The sequence below is a fragment of the Camelus dromedarius genome, chromosome 6 (assembly GCF_036321535.1).
Source record: "Camelus dromedarius isolate mCamDro1 chromosome 6, mCamDro1.pat, whole genome shotgun sequence".
Classification (NCBI taxonomy): domain Eukaryota; kingdom Metazoa; phylum Chordata; class Mammalia; order Artiodactyla; family Camelidae; genus Camelus; species Camelus dromedarius.
Genome location: NC_087441.1, coordinates 35,194,049 through 35,212,484, shown reverse-complemented (window position 1 = coordinate 35,212,484; position 18,436 = coordinate 35,194,049). Strand labels below are relative to the sequence as shown.

Here is an 18,436-nt window from a genome sequence, read left to right as displayed (position 1 = left end):
AGAATAAGTCCCTTACATAAATAGTAAGCATTTAATAAGACGTTTTTGAATGAAAGATACATTTTGCTGAAGTAAGATATTTTGACTAAATCCATAAAAGGGATAAAAGAGTTATGGACCATGAAAGAAAATGGCCTTAGCGTGCAGCAATTACTACATAAATTTAATTAAACGTGGAATGTGATAATAGAGAGGCTTGGGGAAATTACAGGGAGTTTGGCAGAAGGAAGTGAAAAAAAAAAAAGCCCTTAAGATGTTCCTGCTCATGGAAACTTTTCCACATTAAAAATAAATAAATAAGCTGGTTATTCCTTATCCTCTCTCTTTGAGCTATGAAGTTTATTCTCTTCCTGGACCTTTTGGAATTAGATCTCACTTCCTGAACAGGCTACAAAAACATCTTATAACAGGGAAGCTTTGAATTATAATCATGGTGTTTAGTATTTGATTAATTTCCTAAATTTGCTTTTTGAAAGGTTTCATCTTCAAAACCAGAAGAAAGTAAAATTCGTCAAGAAGATTTAACAAAAATTATAAGTAGCGCTCAGAAGGTTCAAATAAAACAAGAAACTATTGAGTCCAGGCTTTCTGAATTAAAAAGGTGAAGTCTTATTTCCAAATATAATCCTGATATGGGGGTTGGTGTATCTCTGTATGTGTGTGTTGAGGATTGGAGGTTGGTGCTTTAAGTACCTAGATTACGTTGTTGAAGCCAAGATGAAATGCCATTTTTCCAAGTTTTTAAAATTTTTTATATGTAGTTATAGACTTTATATTTTCATGATGGAGGTGGAGAGAATATATAAATCTAGGCAATCGAAACAGTTTAATGCACAAATCTTACTGATGAAATAATAGAGCATTAAGTTGGTGTAGGATATATGATTTTACTTAGGTTGACTTTCATATGTTTACACACATAACACAAGCCATAAAAAATACCACATAGGTTACACATTCATTTTTTTTTAATAGCAGTTTCTTAAGGCATTTTCTACGTGGCCTATCTATGAATAAGTAGGACACAAAAAAAAAAGGGAAAAAGGACACAAGAGACTTGCCCTACTTGATACTTACTTTTCATAGACTTGGGAAAGTGTTACTCAAAGCCTTTATCTGCAGAAAGATGCTTTATTTTTTTTACTACAGTTTTTGGCACCAACCACTATCGTAATGCCACACTAGCAGCTTGTATATAGGGTTGACGTGTATTTCTCTTCTTAGTAGGTAGCTGGAATTTTTCTCTTACTGTAATAAATGTCAAGGTCTTAAGAGTAGTTGTTTCATGTATTGTTTCTCCCATTTCAAATGTGGGCATTTGTTTGGCTAGTCTTAACTGAAGAATCTTCATTAAGAGAGTAACCTTAGACTTTATTCCCTTTTTGAATAAGCCCTAATTTTAAGCTTGTCCATTTTGCATGTTTTATTGAAGTACTTATGTACTGTATGTATCTTGTGTCTGCTGAAGTGCCCTTTAACCCGATTTCTTGAATCTCAGGTTTAGCCCTTAAGGAATGGGATCCCAAATTCATCCTACAAATCTTAGTGGTAACCATTCTCCTACTTACCTGTAGTAGGCAGATGACAGTATCTTTATATTGCTGAGTCACAAAAAAGTACAGTATTTATTCAGTGAGTATTAAAGAAAGTCTCATTTTCTATACCCTCTATATTTAAATCCAGTTCCTTTTGTAATAGTTTGGATTGAGGAAGATGGCTTTTGTGGAAATTAACAAAAGAGCAGAAATTAAAGCATTTAATAGATGAATTATCTTTCATGCCTTCTCAGAATTATCATTGCTGCTAGCATTTAATAGCTGCAATGTCAGTAAAAAATGGTGAATGAAGGGGAAAAAACTGTTCACTACTGGGAACATAATTAATTTGTCAGTTACATATTGGATATGCTTTTTAAAAAAACCCACATTTTTAATATGCTTAAAGAAAACAACTCAAACATTTATATGCTTGTGTTTGAGACAGATCTTTAGACAGTTTAGAGTCTGATAGACTTAAGTTCGACATCAACACTGACCAAATTGTATTATGTCTTATTGGGTAAGTCTTCTCAATTCTCTGAGTCTCAGTCTCTTCCTCTATAAAATAGACAATAATTCCTTTCTTGACAGGTTTTAGAGAAGTTTAAATAGTACACATAAAATGCTTAGAATATTGCCTGGCATAGCAAGTGTTAGTTAAATTTCACTTCTCTTTAAGAATTTCTTCCTAAGCACAAGTCCTGAATTCACAGGGTAGTCATAGTTGAAAAGGTAGTTTTTTTTTTAAATAAGAAATAATGAACCAGATTGTCAGAGGAGTAAATGGCCTACTACTGTTTCAGTGTAGACATGAGTCTTAAGTTTTTGTGTATAAATTGCCATGAGTGAAAGATACTACAGTTGTGAAGGGAGGATTTTGGAGTTCTGTCAAGATACTTGCCATTCCGTGTAATTGAACCCAAGTTTTCCTAGTTTCATAAAGATATATAGTAAAAACTAGTTCTATTCTCTGGTATTCTTAATTAAAGATATTGAGGCTGGCTTTTCTGATTGAATTTTTTGATTCTGTCTTTTAATAAATGGTAACATAGTGAGAATGAGTCCCTTTGGAAGGAGGTTTCAGAATTACGAGCAAAACATGCACAACAACAACAAGTTATTCGAAAGGTAAGCTTTTTTTCCCATTACTATAACCTTCATTTGTTTAATGATCCCGAAAAAACTCTGTTGAATAGTCAGTGAATGATCTTGGTTTCTTATACATTGGGTACACAGAAGTAAAATTATGGAATCAAACAAATTAAGCCAAGTGTTATATATTCTTTTTAATAAAACTTTCTTATTAGCTAAATATAGTCACCCCATACTTCCAGCTAATGTTTTGTTAGCTTTTAGTAATATCTTTTGCCTGATATAACAACTTTCATATACTGCATTCTTAGGAGCATAATTAATACGCTACCAATTTCTTCACATGTACTATAAAAGACAGACTGTGGAATTTTTTGTTGTTTTTGTTTTACTATTTTTTATTCTAAAAGGCATAGATACCGTCTGAGAAGATAAATGACTAATATTTTCAAATCAGTTGATCAAATTATGTGTTCAAAAAAGTAAGTTATTAGCATACACCATTGTTAGTCTGTGCAGTAAATGTTAAAAGTAGTTAACGTAGTACTGTAACATAAATCCTAGATTTTAGTATCTGAGCTGAAAATTACTGAGGGAACCAGAAATCTCTGCTGCATTGTGTCTTTGTGATTTAATCTTTTCATATCAGCTTTCATATGTTAATAAGAGGTGAAAGATAAACATAATTAAGGCAACTATTTTTTGCTCATGAGTAAACTGGACTCTAAGTTTAAGCAACAGGTTTTTTGAGGGGAGGGAGGGTAGGAGGGCTTCATCTTGTTCCTACACAGAGGGCTTTAGCTAAAAATAGGGTTATGACTGAAAGGATCTTGGTCTAGTGGAGCAGGCTTAGCATGTAGCAATGAATGATAGTTGCAGCCTTTGCCCTATAGTCAAAATAAATATACTGATTTTTAAAAATTAGTATGCAAGTGAAGGTTGAATGTAGGATTCAGTTTTAAATGTTTAGTCCAAGTACATGTATTTTCAAAACTTCCTTAGTTGATTCCAGCTTGAAGCCCTATTTAAGAATACCTGATTTAAAATAATAGATGTACCTTAATCTGTACTTTATCTTTAAAAATCTGTTGATCTCTTTCAGAAAACAATGTTTTGGTTAAATATTAACTTATAATACTCTATAATTTGTTGGGTTTTTCTTTTTTCCTGAAAGCAAAGATAGCTGGCAAAATACTTATTTAGCATGTCAGTTTTTCATGAAAGCTAGCATTCTAATTTTTGCTCTGTTCCTGAAATTGGTTTTTAACTCTGCCATTTACTCTTTGTCCTTGGATTAATTGGAATAATATATGGGAGGTATCTGTTACACAACTTGTCAGGTACAGAAGTTCAGTGATGTAGATGTTAAATGCCTCATCTTCTCCTTCAGGGAACAAACTCTACAACATGATGCTAGTGTGTCAAAAGAGAACTGAAATGTTACAGTAAATTTCAGGAGAAATGTTACCAGTGATTAATGTTCTTATAAATTCAACCAATTAATGTTTTTAGAATTTTCCCATAATGCTTTTTTGTAAATTAACAAAAATAATTGAAGTTGAACTGTTTCATAGATGTCTTCAAGGTTAAATGTTGTCTTTTTGTCAGTTGTGAACATTTTCTTTTGAATAAGCAATTTAGTGGCTATTACCTTTTCATAAACTGTGCTAACTCTTCAATTAAAATGTCTATTATTTTTTTTCCATGGATAAATTCATATTGATTGCAAAGAATACCATTTAGTAGCCTCTTTTGGGGGAGAATGTATAATGTTAAAGCTATATAGTATGTATTTTCAAGTGACAGTTGTCTGTTTTAATCATGTAATTACATTTCACAAAGCTTGTACAAGAAATTCCTCTGCAAAGAGTATAGTCATCAGTCACTTGGCTTTTATTCACAGCCTTTCAGTGATACACAGCTTTTCATATTTTACCATGTGACCCTCACTTTTTAAGCTCTTTTAGGTAGTTGTCAGTATAATTTCAAGGTATACCCTAAACCAGTGGTTCTCACATTCACATCAGTATCACCTGGAGGGCTTGCTAAACACACACATAGCTGGACCCCATCCTCAGAATTTCACATTCAGCAAGTCTGGAGCAGGGCTGAGAATTTGCATGTCTAAAAGTCTCTTAGGCCAGTGCTGCTGGTCCATGGACCTTACTTTAAGAAACACTGTCATAGAATATGAAGGATTGTTTATATGTCTTGATCTGTTTAATACTTTTTCTTCTAAATTTAATCAGATTTTGAAGATTAAACCAGCTTCTCTTATTGTCAGCAGGAAGCTTTGACAGGTGTTTAATGTTTCAAGAATAGTTTTTCTAGAATTAGACAATAAATTTTTTCTAACTTGAAAATATGATGATCTATTCTGTGAGAGCTTGCAATTTCTTTTGCCTCTAATTGTATGACCTGGGATAAGAAAAATGTCTTGTCAAACATCAGTCTTCTTTTTTGCATCATAATCATCTTGAAAGAATTTTAAGTAAAAATTTGAGATCTGTATCCAGACATGCTTGGTACTTATCACCAAGACAAATAATTGAACTGAATATTGGATAGATAAATAGATGGTTAGGTGGGTGGGAAGATAGATAGATACATGGGTAGATGGATGTCCTAGGCATCTCTATATCTTAGGTAGCTGCAACTTTATCCAGGTTATTCTTCTGCCTGGAAGCTGGTATGTTTCTTTACATATCATTGTAAGATGCATTCAAATTTAAAATGTTAATATGTAAGAATTATGTGACTTAGAATAGAGGACATATAGTACCTGAATTAATTTATAAGACTTGTAGTGTGGACTGAAGAATTAAGAATCTATGATGGAACATTTTTTTGTTTATTTTTTCCTTTTAGATTGTCCAGTTTATTGTTACATTGGTTCAGAATAACCAACTTGTGAGTTTAAAACGTAAAAGGTAAGTTTTTATAACGCATTCTAACTTACCAGTAGACAACCAAACATGTTAGTGTTTAACTATGAATGGCCTACATCTGCTGAGTGTATGCATGTTGTCCCAGATGAACAGTCCTCCCTTGTTAAATTATACTCTCAACATTTCAAGAGTGGTGTTGTTTCCCACTACTGTCATCTTGCTGTTTTTGAGAGATAAGGATAGCCTAAATGGTCACTTTACATACATACAGTTAGTAAAGAATCCATTTTTCATTCACATTAGCAAATTATTGTAGTGTTACAAGGACTCAGTGAGGGAAATTCTTAAAAAGAGACAACATGCTGGAAAAAAAATGAAAATTTTTTATTTGATATCTCTTGTGTTTAATTACTCACAAGGGTCTTTAAAAACCTGTATATTGACCAAGGGTTGTGATACCCATAAATGTCAGTAACTGCCTTTGTCACAACTAAAACATAAGAGGGATAGTGGACAAAGGAATAGGTAGAAGGAGAAGATTATCTTGTAAGGCTAAGGATTGAGGAAACCTCCATTATACTCACAGCTTATGCTGTGGAATTAACTCTGCTTCCACTGATTCTTTATGCTATTACCTATTTATTTCTTACTATGTAAGTACCATACAGTTACATAGTTCGGTCAGCAATTAGTAATTTATTATAACAAAGATAATACAGGAGAACGGAGAAGTAAAAGTCCTAGACACACTCATTCCGCAGTTTCTGTTTCTAAAAGGTAATCATTTTTAAGTTTCTTGTATATCCTTACTGAAATTTTTATTCATTATTAAAGTGAGTATGTTTGTGTTTGGGTAAATTATTAAAAGCATTTTGAATTCCTTATTTGTTTGCTTCACTGAACTTCATAAATGTCTTCTGATTTTCAGGCCTCTACTTCTAAACACTAACGGAGCCCAAAAGAAGAATCTGTTTCAGCACATAGTAAAAGAACCAGCTGATAATCACCATCATAAAGTAATTTTTAAAATTCTATTTTAAATTTATTACCTCAAACTAAATTTTATTACAGTAGTAGTTCATGCATTTTAAAAAGTTCACTGAAAAATCTAATCCAGCTTTTTAAGATTGTGACTTTTATTTACTTTAGATTATTTTAAGAAATAAGCTGTTACAAATACAGTTTTCTTAATTGCCTGTTCCTAAGTTCAATTTTTTGAAACCTCTGTAGTCTCCCCTCTCACCCAGAGATAAATTACTGTCTTGAATTAGTATTTATCATTCCCATAGCCATTTTAAATGTGTGAATCCATGAACAATATTTGGTATTATTTTGCATATATCTAAACTTCATATAAATGATAGCATTTTGTACATATCATTTTGCAATGTGGCTTTTTTCACTTGGTCTTGCTTTTGAGATTTATTAAACATGCAGATTTAGTTCATCTTAACTACTATATGAGATTAATTGAATATTATGATAATGTAATTATGCACATGCCAATTGATTTTTTTTTCCAACTTTTATTATAAATATGTATAGATTAGACTCTCTTTTACTATAGCAATTTCAAAAAATATTTTTGTTTACCATCACTGTTTCAGAAGCTCTCTGGATAACTTGTCAAACCTACACCCAGTGGCAAATTAGTTGAGTCCAGACTTCTTTTAATATCTGACTATCATTGTTACTTTCAAATCTTAGAATCCTAAGTACTGCTTTATATTTATTATTAAAGTACTGAGATTTTTGTTCTTAGGCAAATCAGAGTTAACCTAACATCTGGTTCCTCTTCCCACTGTTTTTAATTAATCAAGCTTACCTGTTATTAGGATTGAAGACTGCTATAAATGGATGAAGATTTCTTAATTTAACTTGATTTACTTTTGCCTGTAATTACCTAGTGTTGAAATTTATAGAATTTTGCATTATAATAATAACTTCAATATGCTGTAGAGAATATTTTTATTTATGTACCTGTGGTCTGAATAAATCTGCAGTTGAATTCTTTAAAAAAGTCATTGCTTGAAAAGCCAAACTGAGTTTTTTTCCTCCTATTAATGAAGCCATTTAATGACTAAGAATAAATCATGCATCTAACAGAGTAGCTTGAGATAAAATAATCCCCATCAGCCTATTGGGGTTATGCTTGAGATTTCTGATGAAGTCCCAAGACTTTTTTACTCTTTGGGTATAAAAAATACCTTAAAATTTGAAGATCTTTTCATAGCACAATTCCGAGGCATGCCATCTTTAAGGTCCTTGTAAGTAAAAAAAAAAAAAAAAAAAAAAATAGGTGGAATGCAGATAATATACTTCATACATCTGTGAACTGGTACTTCTAATACGAGTTTAGTGTGTAAGTCCCATAAAGGCAGGGAACATATCTGTTTTGTTTACATTGTATCTCTGACATGTAGTCAAAGAGCAGGTGTCCAGTTAGCATTTTTAAATGGTATGTTGTTTGGTAGTCAAAATAATTTTAGTTCTCTGATATATCTCCTATCTGATTTTTTAGGTTCCACACAGTAGGACTGAAGGTTTAAAGCCAAGGGAGCGGATTTCAGATGATATCATTATTTATGATGTTACTGATGATAATGCAGATGAAGAAAATATCCCAGTTATCCCAGAAGCTAATGAGGATGTTATGTCTGATCCCTCCAAGTAAGGAGATTGTAAAATAAAATTTATGAAAATATTAATTACTTTTCTTATCAAAAATTAAATTTAAAACTACTTTAAAACTAAATTTAAAACTACTATATCTAACTCATATTTTAATTATTGAACTGAAAAATTAAGCCAAATTATTCAACCAAATATCCCTCTCCCTCTAGCAAAAAGGCTCCCAATCTAAAAGTAATGAGAATTAATTCTTATTTTTAAAGTTTGATTCTTTGTGATCTTTTATCTTATGAAGTGTCAATATTTGTCATTAAGCTATACACACAAGAAAACTAATCCTTTTGATAGGTGGTTTGGAGAGTTTCCATGGAGAATGGATGGATAGAATGAATTTATTGGTCTGAAAAATGTAATTGATTTTTTCTCATATTGCTGATCTAGCTGTAGCCAATACCCTGATATTGTCATTGTTGAAGATGACAATGAAGATGAATATGCACCTGTCATTCAGAGTGGAGATCAGAGTGAACCAGCCAGAGAATCATTAAGTTCAGGCAGTGATGTCACTAGCCCTCTCATGTCTAGTGCTGTCCAGCTAAATGGCTCATCTAGTCTGACCACAGAAGATCCTGTTACCATGATGGATTCCATTTTAAATGATAACATCAATCTTTTGGGAAAGTGAGTGCTCATCTAAATGTTGTCTAAATTTATTTGCTTTCTTTGTTTACTTCACATGTTCTATTTCTCTTTGAGTGATTTTCCTTTCAGATTATAAATGTGTGTAGTCAACCTTTTTCTGTTTGGTCAGGGCTGAGCTCTGCAAATGATATTTTGAAAAAGATTTAATTATCCCCAGAGCAGTCTTGGGATTTTCTTGTCAATTCCTCAGATCTCTTTAATGAAATACTTGTTTTTGAATGTCCACAAAATGTGTGATTGTGTGTATTTGTGTTTTTATCAAGACTATGGAATAACACAATGTCTATTAAGGAATTTACAGCATAAGAAAACTAGAAATCAGTAGCAGTAACTAGTAATAAGAGGTTAAACATTTTATAATTTATAGTATAGAGGAAGAAATAAATCAGATTGTGTTATTGCAGAACCTTTTTTCTGTAAATACTGAAGTTTTGTGTAAAGGCTCTGGGTTCTCTGATAACCAAATTCTTTGAAATTCTGAATACTGAATAGGATCTTAAGATTAAGAACTGGTAAGGATTCAGCAGTTGCTAGGAATATTTTGCCTAGCTAGATTGCAGTGTGATTTTAAACATAAAACCAAAGAGACCTAGTATTTGATTTTCTTTTAATCTTTTTTCCTTAGGGTTGAGCTGTTGGATTATCTTGACAGTATTGATTGCAGTTTAGAGGACTTTCAAGCCATGCTGTCAGGAAGACAGTTTAGCATAGACCCAGATCTCCTGGTTGATGTAGGTACTTTGAATATTCTTTGCTGTACTGGCAGTTGTGTATTTATGTGTATTATTTATAAATCAGTGCATCATTTTCTTGAATTCTACACTGTTTTTGCACTTTCTTTTTTTTAAATGAATGGTTTTGTTTATCAGAGAGAATGAACAGATGGGTTCAGGACAGTGAAGGAGGGTGATCACTGTTCGTCTCTGAGTAGAAGTTCAGTTAATCCCCTTGTAGCAACATATCATGTCTATTCAACAGTGCTGTTAAATCCAGGTCTTGTCTGGACTTGTTGCTGTGTTTTGTTTTGCTCTAGAATAAATCGTCACTGACTAGCAATCGGTGGAAATTAGTAGAAATACTTATCCAGGAAACAGCATGGAGATACTTCTTAATCCTTTGAGAATTAATGTTTTTCAATCAAATGTATTATATGTTACTATATTTGCTATATTTAAAAAATTTTCATGTCCTGAGTCCTAAGGTTCCCCTGCTCCAGTCCTCACTACCACCTGTATGAACTTGATTCCAATGTTGTCTCGAGTTTGAATCTCTGTCTATCATATTTGGCACTAACTGCCTTCCTCGCTCTCTTTTCTCTTGTTCCTGTCTCCCTTATCTAAAGCTTCCTGTGTGGCCTGGTCTCATCCAGATGAATCTTGTTCTTTTCTCTATTTCCGTTTTCTGTTGTGAACATGTTCCAGGTTTTTTGTTCCTTTTTTTTTTTTTTCTTTGCATTTCTTACCTTAAAATGCAACTTGTCTCACATTAAAAGATGCTACAGTTTGTCAGTGTCATATGACTGTCATTTTTCCTAAATCATTAGTGCCTCCCAGGATAGATAACACCTTCTTTGAAGATTTCCTTTCCATGTTACCCTCTTAAGTGAATTCAACATCTGTGTTAATTACCTACTTTGACTTGAACAGTAACTTGACAGCCCTTCTTGATTCTGTCAGTCTTTGTCCCCAGTCTGAATCCAGAGACTTTTTAGAATATCTGTCCCTTAGATCACTAAGAAGGAAATCAGATCCTATAATTATGACTCTACAAATCCTCACAATCATCAACTAGGTCATTTTAATTTAAATTTAGAACTGTTACTGTTCGTTTATATTCAGGATCTTATCCAGCCAGTTCCTTATTCCCCATTCACAGAGAGTAATTCACCATGCCCTGGTCCTCTCATAAGCTGTGGAATCTCATATCCTTTCTTCTTAGAGGAAGTACTTCCTCTTTAAAGCCAATTTGTACACCTGCCCTCTGCCTCTTTGTTTTTCTATCTCTATCCTTCATCTTTCCCAACTGCCTTCAATAGGTACAGATCATCTCCATTTTATAAAACATTTTGATGTGTTGCCCTGCTCAGTTACCATTCTGCTTCTCTAATCCTTTTACTACAGAACTTTAGAAATGAGTAGTGTATTTGTTACTTCTTTTTCACTCTGTATTTCTTTTGAAATCCTGGATTGTCTTACTTACTCAAAGCCTGTGCTTTCTTGATTTATCTGTTGTAAGTAGGCTGCAACTTTTTTTTTCTCCCAAAATTAGACCAGTGGGCTAGTGGAAGAAGGTTTGTTTTGAATCAGACAGATTTGGGTTCCAGTTTTGGCTCATGCTCTTACTAGCTATGTTTTCAACCATGGGAAAGTGAACCTGTCTTGCTCAATATCCCCATCTATTAAATGTGGCTAATGCCTAATGTGAAGGGCTTTTGCAAGGATTATAAGTAATTAACACTATTATTATTTAACAGTATTGATTTTCTACAACAGAACTTTTTCTGTTGATTTTAAAGGTACTGGACCTCTTTATTCTTTTCCTGTCTCCTTAACCATTCTGTTTCCTCTAAGAGCTTTTCTTTTCCTTGCTGTCTTCTACTTGTGGATATTCCCTAAGGTACCCAGTCTTTTATCCTATTTTTTTCTACCTCTTTTCTTTTTTCTGTCCCTCCCTGGAGGGATTTGGTTTATAGGATTGCTCTCAAATGTATATCTTCAGCTCTTAATATTTTTTACGGTAAACTTTTCTTGAATTCTAATTCCATGCCTTTGAGATCATCAGATTTTGCCTTAAATTATTTGTGTTTAACACAGACTTTTGTTTATTCTCTAAACTAGCTGTCTTTTTAGCTTTATTTTCTGTAGTAGTATCATATTTCTCTTTACTCACACAAGTTAGTAATCACAGTCATCTTGATTTCTTTATCTCATCATTCACCTAGTACTGTGTATTTTCCAAAACAGCATTAACAAACCATCCCTACTTTGTTTCCACTGTTGCCTCTGTCATCTGAGACCTTCGTTGTTTCATCCTTGAATTATGCTGTATTGTCATAAATAAAAAATCTTGTTTTCTGAGATGGCAAAGATGGTAAGGACGTGTGTGAGTAATAAGTGTGCTGAAGAGGTCATGGATTTCTTGCTGCAGAGTTCAGTACTGAGTGACCCAGTGTGGAATCAGCAGGAAGGACCTGGCCTTAGGAATCAGCCATCTTTGTCACTTCCTCCTCCATATATGATTTACTTTTTCCTGCTTCACAGACGGTGTGTCTGCTGGGAATACATGAAGGTATCCGTGAGTTAGTGGGTGGGGGAAATAGGGCAGAGGAGTGAGGAGTTTACAACTGCTGGTCCTCCTCAAATGCCACTCTCAGTAGGGATAAAATCTGGTTAGGCCTTTGGGGTGATGACAGGCTGAACTGGTAGAGATTGGCAATGATGTATATATAGTTCTGTATTCTTAAGGAACTGAGTCTCTTCCTCTTCATGGATAGTAGGTAGTATGAAAGGAGGAAAAGTTAAAGGAAAGAAAAGGAAGAGCTAGGGGTGTTTTTAGGGCTACCGTGAATGTGGAACTTTAAGGAGAGGAATCAGTGTCTAGAGAGGGTAGAGGCGCCTCACTGCATTTCTTTCTACCCTGTGAACTGTTTGGTGTGCTCATTCTCTTAAAATGCTTTAAAATCAGTAAATTTCATTGCTCAGGCCATTCTCAAGTCTCTTACTGCTGGCAGAATGTGGTCCTTTCCACATTCAACTCAGAACTTTTCTGTAATCATCTTATTTCTAGAACTTGCCCCAAAACCATTCCTTCTTCTCTGTTGTTTCTAAAGCTATAGCAATGTACTTTCCCCTTCATCCTCTCCTTTCTAAGTCCTAACCATTTTCCAGGAACTGATACATGACACATAGCTTTATCAGGACTTTTTGTTTCATCCTGTGTCTGCCTGTGTCTGTGTTCTTTCTCTTAACTCCTTAGTACTTTTGAGCACCCCCCAATCTCTCATTATTATAATGCTGGATTGTATCAATCTTATGTTGCTATTTGAGGTTGTTCTCTTATCTTGTCTTTTAGATTGTAAGCTCCTGGAGAGCAGAAATAGTGTCTTCACTTTGTATTCTTCATGATGTCAATTATTTCTTAGATTCTCAGTAAATCCCTGTGGAATGGATGACTTTGAAGCTTATGATGTAAACAGAAGTTATATATGTAAACTGGTTGGTCTGAGGAATATAGTAAGCAGTGGTCTTAACATTTATAGCTTCCCTTGCTAGGTGAGGTGAAAAGAACCAACATGGAGTTATGCCATTTGGTCTGAGGGCTCTACTTGAGGTATAATTTAGGGGCCACTGTCATAGAGCAGATTCTATAAATTTATCACATAATTTAGCAGGTAGTCAGTGAAGGCTCAGTGTCAGGGCAAGGAACTCAGCCCTGGGTGCCATTTAAGGCCAAAGGCATTTATGGAGGAAAAAAAGTAAGGGAAATGAAGGAGAGAAGAGGTGGGGAAAACCACCATTTGTCTCAAGAAATTTACCCCACTATTTTATAGAATAGAAATTCTTACAACATCTGATGCATGGGCTAGCTTGCTCTGCTTTTGTTTGTTTTTCTTTCTGCTTTCCTGCTTTTCTCTTCCAAACTTGTTTTACTGTATGGAAACTTCCTAGTGCAGGAGCTACATCTCTTCACCCAACATGGCTGTATAAAAATTTTGAACACGCAGTTAATTTTTTAAAAATATTTTTAAAACTTATCATCTTTCTTGTTTGGTCTTTCAGCTTTTCACTAGTTCTGTGCAGATGAATCCCACAGATTACATCAATAATACAAAAGTAAGTTTTAATTCATGTTGCTCAGGACCCATAGCTGTAAGAATTTGAAAAAAGTCCTAGTAAGTAGAGAGCGATAAATATCACTTCCAGTTACAAAAAGCATTTTATAGTCTTATTACCTAATATATGTGATCAAGATAGTAAAATTCTAGATGAAAAATTAGCTTTTGGTAATGGGGTGAATGATTGCCCAATTCTTCTGTCCCTTGTGCTATTATACTACCAGTGTGAAATCAGCCCTCAGCTGGGATGATCACCTGACTAAATATGGCATGTTCAGTGATAATCACTGAAAAATTATTAAAATATGGTTTCTTCATGTTTTATGTCTTCATTTTACATTCTTCTATGAACAATTTCTCAGCATTTTTTATTGAAAACTTACTGGTACCCATATTTAAATAAGTTCCTTCATTTTATTAGTATACAATAAAAGCTTAGGGATTAATACTATTTGTAGGTAAAGCGAGTTGAAATAGTGACATATGGATTTTGGACTCCTTTTTTAAGTAATGGTTTTGTTATTTTCTTAAACATATAGGAACTACAATTGGGATTAGCAAGTGTTGACAAATTCTTTAGAACTTGTTTTTAATAAATAATAAGAACAATTTGAAGTTGTTAGAGCAGACATTAAAATCATTTTATTATTTTGTATAGCTTACTGCCTTGAATAGGTATATACTTCATTTGTTTTGTATATTTACACCATATTGTTCAGTAATCCCTTTTTTTCATTGAGTACAAAGGTAAATTGGGTCCTCTGAAATTTGTGTAAGTTCTAGATTAGTGGAGTCAAATTTAATTTTTATTCTTGTTCTTTGTAGTTGAAAATGAATACATATCAATTAGTATGACTTATGAGAGTGAGGATGTGGAATTTTTCTAACTATTGCCATGTGTTGAGGACCTAACCAGATTTTCTACATTTTCAAAGTTAAGCCTGGGTAACTTAAAGTTGAAAGAATTTGTGAATTTTTGAACTAGAAAGTTGATTATACATTTAGTATTTCGATGATTTATATCAGGGGTTGGCATGCTTTTTCTGTGAAGACTAGGTAGTAGATATTTTTGGTTTTTCAGGGCCAGGTGTTCCCTGTCACAGCTACTCAACTCTGCAGTTGTAGTGCAAAAGCAGCCATAGACAGTACAAAGAACGAGTGTGGCTGTGCATCAGGAAAACCTTACTGACAGAAACAGGCAGCATGCTGAATTTGGCATGTGGACCACGGTTTGCCTAGATGTGCAGTATAAGAATCTGGACCATGGCAGCACTGTGTTTCAGTACACATGATATTATTGAATGTTACTTGAGGTCGAATGAACTCACATCATGCGTTCATTTAGTGAATGTTCTCTACTGTTTGTTTATTGCTAGACAGTGAGTCATTCTTTATTCTTGGATCATCCTCTTATTCCCAAAACCAGAACCTTAAAACAGCTTTCAGAAATAGCAATTAAGCAGTAAGTTGCATATTGCTCCACAATACTACAGAAAAATTAAAATTGAGAGTGAGTTTTTATCATAGTTCTAGAATCCAGATAGTTTTCAAATAATTGGCACATCAAATGTCATTCCCTTGCTCATGACGGGTATTATATGACATGGATTTCAGTACTCCTTCCTAATGAATCAGGATGCCTTATACTCCTCAGTATAGTAATCTAAGTGGCCACTACTAATGAGTAAAAATTTGCATGGGAGGTGAAACCCATTTGTTATCCTGATTCTCATATGCTTTGGGAAAACAACAGTGGCATCCAGTACCTATTTTAGGAAGTAGAAAAATAAAGAAGGTATTATTGCATTAATGTTTATTTATTGTGAATGCTAAATGATATTTTTATGTAAATTTTGGGGAAAATTTAAGTTGTTTTTATTATATCTTGGGGACATTATTATCTATGAATCCTGGAGGTTGTATTGCTTTGTTTTATGATGAATCAGGGGAATTATAGGAATTAGTATGTTTGTTTACACCATGTAAACTTAACAAGCATGCAGATATGTGGAACTTACAGCTGTTCAGGAAAAATTGTGAACCTCAGCACCTCAGTTTGAACATCATTGAAAAGAGCACTGAAGAACTTAGCATTAAAGATTCAATCCCCTTACAATGAGATGTAAGGAGAGAAGACAGTGGTTGAAAGAAGCAATTTAAATGACAGAAAAGAACTGAAAGAGCCACAAAAAGGAGATGAAGAAACACCACCTCAGCTTTGAGGCTTCCAAATACAGAGATACATAGTAGTGTTTTATTTTGGGGGGTTGGGGGGCAGTTAGGGATACATAGCTTTAAGGTTGTCATGTCATTCTGAGCTACTGTAAATATGTTCACGTATGCTAGATACTGTTTGTGAGTGAAAAGAAATGTGTAATAGATTTTTAATCAAAACTGTTTAAAATGAGTTTAATTGTTTAAAGAATTATCTCTTAATCAGTAGTTTGAAACCAGCCATATTTGATTCATTCCCATCTTCTACCCTTGACAAACTCTGTCTGTTCTACTGCTGAAGTGCTCCTTCCTCTTTTACTATCTTCCTAGTTCAAGTTCTGTTTCATCCTCTTGATGACAGCAGTAGTTTTCTTAGCCAGTCTTGTGACCTTTACTCAGATCTTTCTCTCTCTAGTTCACCTTTCCTGACACACCCTCTTCCCATGTATTTCAGATAACGTACCAATATTCGTATACTGTACCAGTTTTTAATTTTTTGCAATTTTCAGGAACATATAAAATATGAGACAAGTATTTTTATATTATTTTTTCTCTTTTAGTCTGAGAATAAAGGATTAGAAACTACCAAAAGCAATGTAGTTCAGCCAGTTTCAGAAGAAGGGAGAAAATCTAAACCCAAAACAGGTAAGTATAAATGTAGCATTAGTTTCTATAGATGTTTTTTTAATTAAGATTTCTATGTAGAAACTATTGTTAGCCAAAGAAAGTCTTGCCGTGCTTCACAGTTGAACACAGATTGCACTAGTTTCAATTCTATGCATAGCATGTCAAGTATCAAGGTTCCAGCATATAAAGGAAATTGGAATTGGTGTGGTAATAGTTCTTCAAGTTTGTCATGTGTTTTTTTTCCTATTAATTTTAGGAGAACTGAAAGAACTGTCATTTCTTGATTATTGAACAAAAGACTACATTTTCTGCCTCGTACATTTTTAAATTTACCTGACACAAAATATTTCTTGTTTGGTGATACAAGGGTAGTGATTACACATATGCACATCTGCTTCTGTTATTTCCACCTTCAGGTTGAACCCTGTATAAGCTGGTGATAAAAGATCATTTTTCAAATCTTTATTATAGATAAGCAGCTTATCCAGTACACTGCCTTTCCACTTCTTGCATTCCTCGATGGGAACCCTGCTTCTGCTGTTGAACAGGGGAGCACAGCTTCTTCAGAAGTTATGTCCTCTGTAGACAAACCCATAGAAGTTGATGAGCTTCTGGATAGCAGCCTGGACCCAGAACCAACCCAGAGTAAGCTTGTTCGCCTGGAGCCGTTGACTGAAGCTGAAGCAAGTGAAGCCACACTGTTTTATTTATGTGAACTCGCTCCTGCACCTCTGGATAGTGATATGCCACTTTTAGATAGCTAAATCCCCAGGAAGTGGACTCTACATGTATATATTCATCAAAATGATGAACTATTTATTTTAAAGTATCATTTGGTACTTGGTTTTTTTTTTTGTAAATTGCTTTGTTTCGTTTAATCAGATACTGTGGAATCAAAAGCACCTTTTGCTTTTCTCACTAACCACACTCTTGCAAAGCTTTCAGATGTTACTCAGCTACGTAGGTACATAAGATTTGATGTGTTAAATCACATTATTGGCATATCTTTAAGTTGGATTCAGATGGCCAATTTTCCCCAATTGTAGTAAATTGGATTTTTTACATATTTGCTCATTAACCCCAGTTAAACTTTTTGTTTTACTTGTTTGTGTCTGTTTGCATTGAGTGTAAGTCACTTATAACTAATGGTAGAACTTCTAAAGCTTTCTCTGTTCCAGTTGCTTTTATTAAATATTTTTCACTCAGCTTATTTTTAAAACTGGGAACATAAAGTGCCTGTATCTTGTAAAACTTCATTTGTCTCTCGGTTCAGAAAAGTTCATGTTCAACATGAAAGGCAAAGTGTACTTGAGTGCTTGCTCTGATACGGTTCCAGCTCTGTACACATACAAGAAGGGGATGGGATGGTGTCAGCCTGTCCACTTCATTGGACTAGTTTTAAGTAAAAGTTTTCTGGTTTGTGTTTTTTTTGAAGCATACTATTTAGTAAAATAAATATAATGAATGTTGCATACTAGTGTCTGTTATGTGTCTTCTTTGTAGGTGACATCCACATTTGACAATTTTTCCTTTTCATAGGAAATACACAGATTTAAACTGTACTTTGTTGTCTGGACAAGACCTTTGTGCCTCATCTAAGAAGACAGACTGTGTATTGCAGTGAGGAAGGAATATGGTGCCTCCAAATTTAATGTGTTTTAGAGGGTTTTTTTGTTGAAAACTTAAACTGACTTGTGTTCTGTTTCTAATGAAGAACTGAGAGAAGTATGCCTCTCATTGTCCCAAATGAGGTTAAGAACATTATCACTGGACGCCAATGGCCTACAATTTTTGCCCTGAGAGTAGATAAGAAAAATAGTCAAATCACTTCCTCCCTTTGGAACATTTGCTCAGAGAAATTACAGAGACTTATGCAAGGCCAGGCATTATCACTTGAAGAATTCCACTTT

At 33.9% G+C, this 18,436-nt stretch overlaps 1 protein-coding gene across 2 annotated transcripts in view; it reads left to right on the top strand.

The window, feature by feature from the left end:
• HSF2 (heat shock transcription factor 2) overlaps positions 1–18,000 on the top strand; it is a 30,110-nt gene extending 12,110 nt beyond the window's left edge. Inside the window, exons 4-13 of one of the 2 annotated variants that reach the window (XM_031456233.2) lie at positions 477–601; positions 2,591–2,666; positions 5,499–5,560; positions 6,447–6,534; positions 8,040–8,188; positions 8,591–8,830; positions 9,477–9,582; positions 13,630–13,683; positions 16,460–16,544; positions 16,998–18,000. In XM_031456233.2, the coding sequence (XP_031312093.1) occupies positions 477–601; positions 2,591–2,666; positions 5,499–5,560; positions 6,447–6,534; positions 8,040–8,188; positions 8,591–8,830; positions 9,477–9,582; positions 13,630–13,683; positions 16,460–16,544; positions 16,998–17,290 (1,278 nt within the window). In that variant the 3' untranslated portion in view covers positions 17,291–18,000. The remainder of the gene's footprint in view (positions 1–476; positions 602–2,590; positions 2,667–5,498; positions 5,561–6,446; positions 6,535–8,039; positions 8,189–8,590; positions 8,831–9,476; positions 9,583–13,629; positions 13,684–16,459; positions 16,545–16,997) is intronic. The other variant, XM_031456234.2, reaches the window with a different exon arrangement.
• The last annotated feature ends 436 nt before the right edge of the window (positions 18,001–18,436 follow it).